Consider the following 14,286-nt stretch of genomic DNA (forward strand, 5'->3'; position numbering starts at 1 on the left):
CAATATGTCATAATAATTAGACTTAATTCCCATTAAATCCTATTGAAAATAAATCTTGGTAAAATTATCGCTAAAAATAATTTTTTTGTGACATTTTTTTACATGTTGCTAAAAATTGACAATTAATGACTTTTTCTTATGACAAATTTTTCTCATAGGACCTATTAGACAATAAGTCTACTTATTAGGGCCTACACGTCAGTATCCCTAAATTAAATAAGTTATGATTATCAGAACGACCTATTTAATTTTTTAGATGACATGTGAATGACCTGACAAAATGAACGATTCGAATAATCAAACGAGACTCGTGCTGGGTCCTATAATCTCAAATAACACCCCTAGTCCATGATTAAACTGGAGAGAAGTCAAGTCAAATTGTACAATACCAAAGATATATTTTTCTGGGTGATGCTAATTAAGCTAAACAATTAGACTTGGTTCAAACTCAATGATGTGACAATTTATTAGAATATTTAAAATAACTCTCTCTCTCTCATGTCTTTTTTAATTATCAATCATTCATCTCATTTATATACTATTGAATTTAGAAAATAAGTCTAAAAAATGAGTTTCTATATAATTTTCCTATTTTTATTTAAATTATTTACAAAATCGGGAATATTATCCCTACCAAACAAATTTCCTCCTAGATGTATTTATTTGAGTAGTGGTATATGATCGGAACCTAAATGTTATATATTTGATCCGTTAAAATATATTTTATTAGTTCATTAATTTGTATTATTTTATAATTTTGTGAGATTTTGTAAATTTTTACATATTTTAAGTGTTTATACATAAATTAGTATAAATAATATAGTTTAGATATTTTATATTATATTATATTATATAATAATTTAAAAAAAAAAAAGAAAACAAAGAAAGGCAAGAGAAAGAAAGAGAGGAGGAACTAAAGTCAAAAGAGAAAACAAAGAAAAGAAAGACAAGTGAAAGAAAAAGGAGGGAGAGTGTCGGCAGCCCAACCTCAACCACTTCCCCTCAATAATTTATATATACTATTATTATATTATTTATATTATTATGTTTGTGTTTTTGGATATTTCATCTATAAATATAGGGGTGTAAATTTAGTCCAGACCGGCCTACCTTAGTGTAACGACTCTAAAATGTTAATCATAATTATGAGTGATTAATTATGTATTGAATTTTAATTATGACATGTATCAAGTGATTAATTGTGAATTATCTAATTTGATTCGTTGTAAATATCTGTTTAAATTGAGAAACTAATGGGTTCAAAAATCAAAATTTAGTTGTAAAACTATGACTTGATTCGTACTAAAACTTGGTACGAGTTTTAGTAAAACCAAGTTTTAGTACAAGATATTTAGTACAAGTTTTAGTACAAGATATTTAGTACAAAAATCAAAATTTAGTTGTAAAACTTTGACTTGATATTTAGTACAAGATATTCAGTGACTTGATACGTTGCGGACATAAATGGGTTCAAAAATCAAAATTTAGTACAAGATATGTTAATTGGAATTTTTAGAGTTATCCGAGAAGTTTAATTAAAAATTGATTCGGTCTAATTTCTTAATTTTAATAGGTTGGAATTAAATAATTAAATAGGAATTAGAACTTAATACACATTAGTATAATTTAATTTAATGTAATTAAGATTATAAGGATGAGGATTGAATTAATTTGAGTGAATTCAATACCAGTTAAATAATATAATTCCTAACTTTTTTTTAATTAAACCCAAAATAGGTAGAATTGAAAGGATTAGTGTGTGGCCATAAATTGAATAGAAAAGAAAAAAAGAGGTTAGTGGGTCTTGTTGGGTGTCATACAAGTTATACATGTAGAGAGAGAGAGAGGGAGAGATTGTGCTGGAGAGTTCAGAGAGTACAAGAGAGGAAAGAAAAGAACACCAAGACGAAGAAAAGAAGAACTTAGGGAGAAGAGTGCCTTGAGTTCTCATAATTCAACAAGTAATGTAAGCATTCTCTCTCTAATTTCTTGAAATTGAGATTTACACATGCAACATCTTTAAAGATTAAGGTTAAAATTAAGAAGAATTGATGATCAAATGAAGGTTTTGCTCATATTGCTAAGGATTAAGACATGCATGTATATATATATGGAAGAATTGAATGAATTAGCTCATAATCCTTACAAGCATGACATATTTTCAAGAGAACAATGATTCTAAGCTTATTTTCAAACATGATTCATGCAGTTTAGCGAGAGATTAAGCATGAATTAGACCTTGGGTTCAAGAAAATGGATGTTTCATGAAATTGAATTTCAAAAATGAAAGAATGGGTTTAATTTGATATTTAGAGTTTTATAAGAATTCAATTAAAAATTTGATTTAGGTTCATAAAATTAGATGTAGTCAAATTAAGCCTTAGTTGAGAATTAATTAAATTAAATTGAAATTGAGTTAGGCTTAAGATTATAGAAGTAAATGTGAAGATTAATTATTTGGGCCTTGATTTGCTTGAAAATGGAGTTGAAATTGCAAAATGTGGATATTTATGAGTTTCTGATTCAATAATTTAAACATAACTGAATAATTGTAATTTAATGTATATGAGCCTAATTTAGGCTTGATTATGTAATTAGTGAACTTAATAATGATTGATTTATGATTAGATTATTTATATTTAATTAGTTTGATTAATACGTGGCTAAACATGTTTTAATTAGAGATTAAAGAAAATTAATAATCTAATTAATTCATAACTCTTGTCAGCCATATTTAAAAGCTTAAAGCTTAAGTGAACTAAATATGTTTAAGATGATTGTGTATCGTGCTATGCACATTTGTGATTGTAGGTCACGAGTCAAGGATTGCTTGACCAACCGTTCTAGAAACCCATTGTTAGTAACGTTATTGTAAAGATATGTTCATATGAATTATGTTCCAAATGTGATTTGATAAGTTATGATTTCTGAAATGATATTTGTTTACGCGAATGAATGTCCTATGTTTGAAATCTATTATGACATTCATAGATAGTCCCAAGTCATGGGTGACAGCATGTTAATACGGGTCCATGACATATATGTGATTACGAGATCTCGTTAGCCACTTCATTGTGGTGATATGTGTTTAATCGGTATCCAGAACCGATTACTCTATTTAGAAGACGATATGTGATATGTTTTGTGAGATATACAATTATGATATGAGACTGATATGAATGATTGTGTCAAGATTTGTTTTACGGATATGATATATTTGGAATTCGTTCACTAACCCCTTTACTTTAATGTTATTCACTGGGCTTTAGCCCACTGTTTATATATATTTATATATATGTATATATATAGGTGAGCGTTCTGGAGGATAAGTATAGAAGGAGTCTTTAGTCAAGCCACCATTTTGAAGCCCACCGCATGGTTATTGTTAGGTTTTTATTCTTAGCAATCTCGTTTGAAAGAATTCCTTTCAGTTGTACTTGTTTTTCATACTTTTTATTTCAGTGAGGCTATGAGTTATTAGTTGCGAATCCAACCCGAATCGTGCCTTGCAGAGAAGTTTGTGGCGTTTAATTCTTTCAAGATTGCCACTTCGCTGACTATGACGGGGATTGAGCTGCCTGGTCAGCTTGCCGAGGTCGAGAGGCAGCGCCCCCGAAGTAAAATGCAAAATTGCATTCGAAGTTTCCTGTCCGCCCTTGCTCGCTCGAGCAAAGGCTGCGTCTGTATAAAAACCTGAAAGAGATGATTTTACGCTCGAGCGCAGGTTGTTTGGTTCGAGCGAAGCCACTTATGGAAAACACACGTTTTTGGTTCTTCACTCGAGCGAGAGAGTCTTCGCTCGAGCGAGCATCGCGATTCAGATTTCTGTAAATTTACGTTTTAGTTAGATTTTAGGATTACTCCTCCAGATCTTCTTCTTGGATATTAAAGTTTATATCTGGAAATATTTTGCTAGTTTTCTTTGATGTTTTGATTGAGTATTCAACTCATGGTTTAAAGAGTATACATCAAAGGATTATTTGTTTGTTTTATACGCTAGAGAGAGTTGCTCTTCGGTAGATTCTGAAGAATTCGAGCCTGAAACTTTGGTGGATTCTGGAGTGGCTCATCGTCAAGACAATTCCGAAGTGAAGACGGGGTTAGAAGAGGCACATAGGGGTTAGTTCAATTCGGGCGTGGATTCGCTAGGTAATTGAGAGTATACCTTTGTAATTCCTTTATGTCTTTTTAGTAGATTGTTTTGTGGCTTTTGCCCGTGGTTTTTTTTTATCACAATTGGAGGTGTCCAATTGTGGTTTTTCCACGTAAAATCGTTGTGTCGATTTATCTTGATTGTTTGATTAAGACTGTTATATACTGCTTAAAATTGATACATAATCACAAATCAACATATAGGGGATCTCTAGATTTTTCAATTGGTGTCAAAGCGGGTTGCTCTATTTTTTTTTAAAAAAAGGCTATTAGGGCGAGATCTTGTTTGAATTGTGATAATGGATTCAATTCATGAGGGAAATTCTACGGTTCGACCACCCTTATTTGACAGATCCAATTATTCTTTTTGGAAAGCTCGGATGAGATCATTTTTGAAATCTATTGATGAAAAAGTTTGGCAATATGTCGTGTATGGGTGGACCGAACCAATGATTACTATTGATGGAGTAACTTTCCCCAAACCAATTGATAAGTGAGACACAATTGATTACCAAACTAGTAGCTGGAATAGTAAAGCTATCAATTCTCTCTTTTGCGCTATCACACCTGAAGAATTTAGTCGTATTTGCAATTGTGAAGTCACGAAAGAGGCTTGGGATATTTTATAAACTATTCATGAGGGCACTCCTTCGGTTAAACGCTCAAAACTTCAAAGCCTCACGTCTAGTTTCGAAAACCTTTCAATAAAAGATAGTGAGACCTTTGATGAATTTTATGCGAAGTTGAGTGACATTGTAAATTTCAGCTTCAATTTAGGTGAAAAAATACCGGAATCCAAGATTGTAGGAAAAATTTTGAGGTCCTTGCCCGATCGGTTCCAACCAAAGGTTACGGTTATTGAGGAGGCTTAAGATATTGACAACCTCAAGCTAGATCATTTGGTTGGAAATCTCCAAACTTATGAGACACATAGGAATTTCAAAATGAAACAAAAAGATGTTGCTTTTAGTAGTGCTCATAGAGTTGGAGAGGATTCTGATGAGGATTGTGAGATAGATTCCAAGATTACGGATGCTTTTGTAAAAAAATTTAAAAAATCTTTTCTAAAAAAGAATCCTAAACTTTTGGAATCTACTCATACTCATAAATCTAAAGGCAAAGATAAACTAAAAATTAATTCTATAGCTAAGAAGGAGAAAGGAAAGATACAAGGAAACTCTGAAAGAGTCCAATGCTATGAATGCCAAGGATTTGGTCACTTTGCTCAAGAATGCCCTACTCGTTTAAAGAAGAAGAAAGCCCTCGCTATCACTTGGGATGATGAATCAGAATCTGATAAAGATGAAAGTGACAATAAAGATCAAGGCGAAGATGGACATAAACAATTCCTTGCTTTCATGGCGACTTTCGAAACTGAAGGACAAACAGAGTATCCGAAGAGGTTGGTTGAGAATGCCACTGATGATAAATCCTCAGGGAGTGATGATGAAGAGCTTGAGCAAGCTTATGAAAAATTGTATACAGAATCTCTTAACTTATCCAAATTGAATGAAAAACTCACTACGAAACTCAAAGCATGTGAAAGTGAGAATGTCAAATTAAAGAAAGAGATTTCCGAGGCTAAGAATGATGCCCTTAAGATTTCTAATGATCAACAAGCTCTTTGTGCCAAACTCTTGACTTGTGAGACAGAGAGGAATGAGCTACAGCAAAACTATGCCATGTATGAAGAAAAGATTGAATCTCTCGAGATGTCTCAAGTTGCTTTGGAAGAACTAATAATCAAGAAAAAGAAAGAGCTCAAGTGCGCTATGGCTACCATTGGCTTTTGGAACAAAGGATCAAAGACTTTGGAAGATATCATTAGGTCTCAACAAATGTGTTGTGACAAGAATGGCATTGGCTTTGGTGATAACAAAGAGCAAAAACAGAATGCATCCACGTCTCATGATACAAAAACTCAAGGGAAGGAGGAGCACAAGATTCAACGAGAGGAAAGACTTCTAAATCTTCCTAGAGTTGGTAAGGTCAAAGAAAAGAAGGTACACCTTGTTTTTATTTGTCATCATTGTGGTATGCATGGTCACATTCACCCTTATTGTTATGAGTTGCATGGGAGAGTGTCTCATAGAGATGGAAGAAATTCCAACATCTCGTGGGGTAGGAGACACTTCTTTGGTGGTAATGAGGTTAAAGGTCATATTAGATCTCGTTATTTTGGTTTACTTGAGACCAAACATGGAGCGAGTTTGTATTTGCCTAGACCTAGAAATAGGAAGTTGGAAACCAAGTCGAGACGAGTTCCCATTGAAGGAGAAGTGAACCACAATGTCAAGACACGACCCAAAAATCGCAATTCTCACAACTTTGTTCATACTAAAACGGTTTGGGTGAGAAAACTTGACTTGTGTTAATTTGTTTATTCGTTTTAGTTTTTAGGTTTCTGTGTGTTTTTTTTCTTCTTTTTGAGTCATTTAATGTGTGCATGTTCGTTTTATGTCTTGCTTTGTTTAGAAAAAGAAAAAAATAATAAAAAAATCCAAAAAGATTTTCTTAGTATGGTTTTGCTAGCTTAAAATTTTTGAGTGGTCCTTGATGCATATTAGAATTGATAAGAATATCCATTACATGTTAATATGTGTGTGCTTTCTGTGGTCATTACTCATTTTGGAGTGTGTGTTTTGTGATTAGTATGTCTCATTTTGTACACACTCTTGGATTAGCAAATATCGAAGTCTTCTGCCTTAGTAATTCTTTTTCTCTATGGACTTCTAGTATTGTATCTTTTGCTTTCTAGAGGAAGACCTATACTAGCATATCATGGGTGATGTTGAGTCTCTTAAACCATCTTCCATCTTTTTGCATCTCCACGGCTTTCCCCTTTGTTCTTTGTAGTCCAGGCATGAGAAAAAGGCTACCTCAGAGTCACCAACCAGGTCATCCTTATTGTATCCATACTTCTTTGGTTCGGTTTCCATACTCTTGAGCATGTCAGCCGCCAATGAGTGTGCAAAAGAAAGAAAAAATGTGCAAAAGAAAGAAACAAAAAAGATGTGCAAAAGAAAGAAAAGAAAAAGATGTGAAAAAAAAAGGAAAAAATAAAAGATTCATTGATTGAGGGGGAGCCTCCGCTTTTACTCACCAAATACCCCTTGATTCCTAGTGGTTTGACTTTCCGTAGTTGTGCTTAGATTCTCTTGCCGGAGGTCAAGCTTTCATATCACTACTAGGATTTGAATCTAGTGTTTGTCGAACTCCGAGAGTCACACACACACTTTTATCATGAGATCTATGCTTTTCATATAATACATCACTTTTTTTTGAGGAATCTTCTAGAGGCTGTGCACATTGTGTTTTCAAGTAATTGTACTTCTTGGCTAATCTTGTGTGTTTGAAGGTACAACTCTGAACTTCCTTGCTTGCTCCACCATATTATTTTTGTCGTTTTCTTCTTGTTCACTGTTTTCAGTATTTGTGGTTGCTTTTAGTGAGGGGGAGTTTGATTTATCTTTACAAGAGTTTGTTAGTATGAACACTTTGTTTATTTCCTTTTTGCATGCTCCTGATATTTACGTCATCTTATCATTGCTTGTGTATTTTATGCTTTTACTTTAGTTGTTTGAGCTTCCTTTGTCAATTCGTGACAAAAAGGAGGAGAAATGTCTTGTGTCTTAGGATTTCATGTATACAAATGTCATGTGTCTTAGGATTTCATGTATTAGTGCTTCTTGTAGTGCTTCATGTTCTTAAAATCTCCAAGTTGTATCTATTCATGTTTTCCATCTTATGCTTCAAGATAATCTTGTCATATGTCTATTGCTTTTTCATATACTCTTGTGACATTAATAATTGTTTTGGAGATTGTGGCAGTAATAACTGTTTTGCAGATCTGACCTTGAGAAAGAAGTTGGCTTTTGTTGGTTGTAATGGGTTGGGGTGTTTAGGATTTTATTTGTTAGGTATGTTTTGTCACGGCATTGCCAAATGGGGAGATTGTTAGGTTTTTATTCTTGGCAATCTCGTTTGACAAAACTCCTTTCAGTTGTACTTGTTTTTTGTACTTTTTATTTCAGTGAGGCTATGAGTTATTAGTTGCGAATCCAACCCGAATCGTACCTTGTAGAGAAGTTTGTGGTGTTTAATTCTTTCAAGATTGCCACTTCGCTAACTATGACGGGGATCGAGCTGCTTGGTCAGCTCACCGGGGTCGAGGGGCAGCGCCCCCGAAGCAAAATGCAAAATTGCATTCGAAGTTGCCTGTCCGTCCTTGCTCGCTCGAGCGAAGGAGTTCTTACTTGAGCGAAGGTTGCATCCGTATAAAAACCTGAAAGAGATGATTTTGCGCTCGAGCGTAGGTTTTTTGGCTCGAGCGAAGCCACTTATGGAAAACATGCGTTTTTGGTTCTTCGCTCAAGTGAGCATCGCGATTCAGATTTCTATAAATTTGCATTTCAGTCATATTTTAGGATTACTCATGCAGATCTTCTTCTTGGATATTAAGGTTTATATCTGGGGATATTTTGCTAGTTTTCTTTGATGTTTTGATTAAGTATTCAACTCATGGTTTAAACAGTATACATCAAAGGATTATTTGTTTGTTCTATATGCTAGAGAGAGTTGTTCTTCGATGGATTCTGAAAAATTCGAGCCTGAAGCTTTGGTGGATTCTAGAGTGGCTCATCGTCAAGACAATTTCGAGGTGAAGATAGGTTTGGAAGAGGCACATAGGGGTTGGTTCAATTCGGACGTGGATTCGCTGAGTAATTGAGAGTATACCTGTGTATTCCTTTCTGTCTTTTTAGTGGATTATTTTGTGGCTTTTGCCTGTGGTTTTTTTTTATCACAATTGAAGGTGTCCAATTGTGGTTTTCCCACGTAAAATCGTTGTGTCGATTTGTCTTGATTGTTTGATTGGGATTGTCATATACTGCTTAAAATTGATACATAATCACAAATCAACATTTAGGGGATCTCTAGATTTTTCAGTTTTGAGTGCCTTAGAGTTGAGGCTAGGCCTAGAAGGCCGTTGTCAAGCTTTTGATCGTGAAGTAAACTTTTATTATGTGCATATGTTATGTATAAGATGTTAAGTTACAAGTTATGTATTGAATGCGGGTAAATTAACGTTTTTGCATGTAAATATTTGTTCACATAGATGCACAACTCATTGGACTATTGGTGTTTTTGAATATTGTTTCCGCTAGCCCCGATTATTTTTTATTGTGTAGAAAGGCCTTTAGTAATCTTGGATTACTAGCCGGTTACGACACCAAACTTTTAGAGGCGAGTTTGGGTCGTGACACTTAGACCCAGGCTCGGGTCGGCCCATGTCGGGCCTCTTGGGCTTTTACCAAAATTCGGGCGGGCTCGGCCCGGCCTGGCCTGACCCACGAGTCAGAAAATTAGGCTCGGGCCCAGGGGGTATTTGGGCCTTAGGTCGGGCTGGTAGGCCAGAGTTTGGGCTCAGGCTTAGGCAGAGTTTGAACATTTTTTTTTTCTATTTTTATCAAAATTTTATTTTTTTCAACCAAAAATGACATTGGACCTCGGGCGAGCTAGACTTTGAGTAGGCCACGGGCCGGGCTTCTTAATGATGGCCCAGGCCCAAGGTCCTGGGTTGGGCTCAAGCCCTGGCCTAACCGGGCCTAATCAGGCGGGGTCCACCTTGGGCTGCTGGCAGGCCAGGGGCCGCGGATTATTTTTGCACTTCTATAGAATTTTCATCGCTGAAAGTAGCAGAATTGGCGACTAAAATGGAATTAGTAGCCAAATGTATAGTTATTGGCGACTAAAAATCAGTTTAGTCGCCGATTATATGGGTTTTAGCGACTAAAAAAATTTTAGTAGCCTAAAGTGAAGGTTTTTGGCGACTAAAAAAATTTAGTAGCCAAAAGTATAAGTTTTGGCGACTAAAAACTAGTTTGGTCGCCGATTATATGTGTTTTACCGACAAAATTAAATTTTGTAGCCAAAAGTGAAGCTCTTTGGCTACTAAAAAAAATTTAGTAGCTAAAAGTCTACAATCGGTTTGGCAACTAAAATTCAGTTTAGTCGCCAAAAGTGGAGGTTTTAGGCGGGAATTAATTCTTTTAGCGACTAAAAAATAATTAGTAGCCAAAACTATAGAATTGACGACTAAAAAACAGATTTAGTCGCCAAAAGTGGTCTCCTATTTTTTTTAGTAAATAATTTATTTTTTACATAAATTATATTGAATAAAAAATAAATTATGTTTATATATATAGTTTTATATTAATACGGGTCAATATACTATATAAATAATATATGTTGCATATATAATCATGTGGTGTTGTAGTGGCATAGTGGAGAGAGTGTGTTGCTTAAGGTTTAGAATGTGGGAGGTTGGTGGTTTGAATCTTAGCAGAAGAGAAGTTTTTATTTTTATTTTTTTTCACGGAATGAGCTTTGGCGACTAAAATTATTGGTCGCTAAAAGTGTTTCTTTTGGCGACTAAAAAGTTTGGTCGGCGATTCATTGACTATTGGCAACTAAAAGATTAGTCGGTAAATGTATAATTTCAAAAAGTGTAATTGACTATTGTCGACCAAAACTTTGGTCACTAAAGACCTATTTTTTGCCGACTAAAACATTTTTAGTCGCCAATACCTCCGGCAACCGTGTGTTCGCGACGAAACCGGCGACTAAAAAATTTAGTCAGGAAAACTAAAAAGTCGACTTTTGGCGACTAAAAATTTAGTCGCCAAAGGTGCTTTTTCTTGTAGTGAAATGACCAATTTTATTAATATATAAATCACACTCGCATAACAAATGACCAATTTTATTAATAAGTAAATCATTACGTAAATTAATAATTTTTAATGATATGAAAAATATTTTCTAGTTAACCATTTTGTTAATAAATAAAGCATTACGTCAATTAATAATTTTTAATGATAGAGAAATATTTTTCAATAAATAATTTTGATAATTTATTATTTCATAGGAAAATAGTTATTATTTCCTGATTATTGTGATGAATTAAAACTTATAACAAACAATAGTTTTAATTTCTAATATTATAGAACTAATTCATATTTTAAATGAATCTTATGGGTGTATTTATAATTTTTTTTTAAAAATAAAAAATTTATATTTCATAATTGATCAAGAATATTTACGTAATTATGAAAAAAACTTTCACTCAACATATATGCCACTATTAATAAATTATTCAAAATAAAGGACAAAATTTAAATAAATAAAAAAAACAGCCATAAACAGGATAAAGCTTCTTTTATATATATATATATATATATATATATGTATATATTTAGAGAGTTAGATATATATATATATACATATATAAAATATACTTATATTTGTAAGATATATGTATATATTTTATTATCTTATATTATACATTATATTTTTTTTTATAATGTAATATGAGATTAAATTAGAAATAGAGTTAAGAAGTTAGAAAAATTATGTGATTAAATTAAATTAATTGTATAATAGAAGAGATAGAATGAGAAAATATAAAGGCAAAGGAAAAAAACAAAAGGTGTTAAGGTCATTTTATATTTTCTGTTAACAGTGTTAATATTGTACTTTAATTTAAAATTACAAGAGAATATGTGATTATTTCTAAATAATAAAAGGATAAAGTGCAAATGACGTAAACACGGAAGATAAAGTAGATTTTACCTTTGTTTTTTAGTCGTTGAGTATTTTTCTTTATCATTTTTTTCAATGATTATTTTTTTACCTAAGGACATGATTTTGCGTTTTCTTCTTTAATCGTTGAGTATTTGTCTTTATCAATTTTTTAAATGATTATTTTTTACCTAAGGAATTAATCATGTATGCCCTTGTAATCAGTGATACATGATATATCGCAATTTTAATTTGACATAGGCTTGACTGGAAGTGTAATCATCTATTTTAATTTGACCCATCTACTTCAAATGGGTCTCAGTCCAACAATCACAGTTCATTTTGCTAGGTTATGTGTATCTTATAAACATAGCTCATCATTCCATCAAATTTCTTTTCAAAAAATAAATAAATAAATGTTTTATTTTTAAAATTATTTTTATCGTTCAAAATTTTATTATGAATATCCAATCAATATAATTTTAACATGTATGACTTAATAAAAATGAATGATTTAAATCAAAAGAATCTCGTGATGGACGAGAAGAAATTCAATGAAACAGTTATACTGTTATTTTGGTGATATGATATAAGAAATCAGTCATTGCCTTCCATGTATATGTATTCAGGCCTATTGTATATATATGTCAATAAGTAGGATGAGTTGAATAGGTGGTTACAATTACATAGTGGGAATCACTTTTTTTTATTAGGTATATTATTATTAAATAATGATATCACGTGTAGATAATGACGTAATATCAATGTTGTATTAAGGTTTTGGAATCTGAGATCCCAAATTAGGGTCCTAAAATGGGTATGTGTAATGAAAATTAAATTAATAAAATATGAGATACACAAATGGACTGGATTTAAGCCATTAATTCTTGTTTTTAGGTAAATTCGGAGTAAATAATTCTAAAATTGTAGTATTGTTGCACAGTTTTACTCCGTCATGGACCTCAACATCTCTAATTATTGTGTATAGAAAAATTTGATAGGTTAGATTCACACCTGTTAGCTTCTATTCTTTTATATATAGGTTACAGATATATTGGGTGTTTGAAAAGTAGTTATTTTAGAGACTTTTTGAATTTTTAGTTATTTTAGTAGGCAATTTTAATTTTTGCGTTTGGGAAAATGTGATGGATTTTTATTTGAGTTAGTGTTTTGAAAAATGTGTTGAAATGATATTTAAAATTAGTAGTTTGGGATGATCTAAATAAATGCACTTTTTGACTTTTAATGAAATATGGGTTGGGTTTGAAGTGATGTGATAGAAAGGTGATATGACTTAAATAAGATGATGTAACTTAAATAAGATAGTGATTTTTTGACTTTTTGTCTTTTTTTATAGATGCCAAGCCACAAATTTGTTCCTAACCTCACATTTTTTAAAATGAATCTAAATGGGCAAAATTGTAATTTACCAACCTGTCACTATAATAGTCCACTGCTGGCCTTTTTTTTTTTTTTTTTTTTTTTTGGACTATTTTAGCCTTAAAGTTAGGTTCCAAACATAGTACTATAAATTAATTGGCTGTGGATATCTTCCGTTCATTGTTGGGGGATAAGATAGTACTATAAATTAATTGGCTCAGGTTTATCTTCGGTTCATTGTTGGGGGATAAGCTCCCTCTCTGTCTCATCCCTATATGTCTCTCTATACTTTTTTATGAATTTTGTTTGGAATAAACTAAATAAATGTACTTTTTAACTTTTTATTCCCTCTGTCTCATAGTATTAGTCCCTCCGTCTCATAATATTAGTCCCTTATTCCATTTTTCATTGTCCCAAAATATTAGTCCTTCTTAAAAAATCAAGTACGAAAATAATATAAATTTTCTATTCTGTCATTCTTTTAAATTCATAAATAATGTAAAAAGTACAACTATGACATTGATATTTCCAAAAAAATGTACTATCAAAGGGTAATTTTGTAAAATCAACTTTTTTAAAGTACAATAATTGTACTACCAAAAAAAGTTGGATTCCCCAAAGGGACCATTATTTTGGGACGGAGTGAGTATGAAATATGGGTTAGGTTTGAAGTGATATGATAGAGAGAAGTGACTTTTTGACTTTTTTTTTTTTATTATGCCAAACCAAGCCTAACTAACACTGACATTGATAATCTGAATTGTCCATCTCATAAGTTTTATAATGAAAAAAATTCATGCACAAAATTAACTTTACAGAACTATAAATATGGAAACAAATCACATTTTGTTTTACAAAATAGATTGTTTAAATTTAATTATATTTAACTATTCATTTCATAAAATAAAATGTGATTTTTTTTTATTTATAATTTTTTGATAAAATTGATTTTTTTAATGAATAAGTTTTGGATCATTGATGTGGTTCTAGATTAAAACCTATAAGAAAAATATGGAGAGATGATATATGAAGGAAAACTTATTCTGTTGTTGGACTTTATAGGGACATCATGAAACGGTTATTTAAATCGTACATTTTGTCGAATTTTGTACAGATTATAGTTTTTTAAAAAAATTAAATTGGTCCAATAATTTTAATTATATAGTTTTGTTATAT

General features: G+C 32.1%; 1 protein-coding gene across 1 annotated transcript; it reads left to right on the forward strand.

The window, feature by feature from the left end:
* The first annotated feature begins 1,754 nt into the window (after positions 1 to 1,754).
* On the forward strand, positions 1,755 to 9,211 carry LOC145795237 (uncharacterized). The gene is made up of 2 exons (XM_082878965.1): positions 1,755 to 1,966; positions 2,812 to 9,211. Exon 2 carries the CDS (start codon positions 5,097 to 5,099, stop codon positions 6,525 to 6,527), a length of 1,431 nt encoding a protein of 476 aa, XP_082735091.1. The 5' UTR covers positions 1,755 to 1,966; positions 2,812 to 5,096; the 3' UTR covers positions 6,528 to 9,211.
* Positions 9,212 to 14,286: the final 5,075 nt, after the last annotated feature.

Source organism: Camellia sinensis, chromosome 7 (assembly GCF_055761805.1).
Source record: "Camellia sinensis isolate YWXY chromosome 7, ASM5576180v1, whole genome shotgun sequence".
Taxonomy (NCBI): Eukaryota; Viridiplantae; Streptophyta; class Magnoliopsida; order Ericales; family Theaceae; genus Camellia; species Camellia sinensis.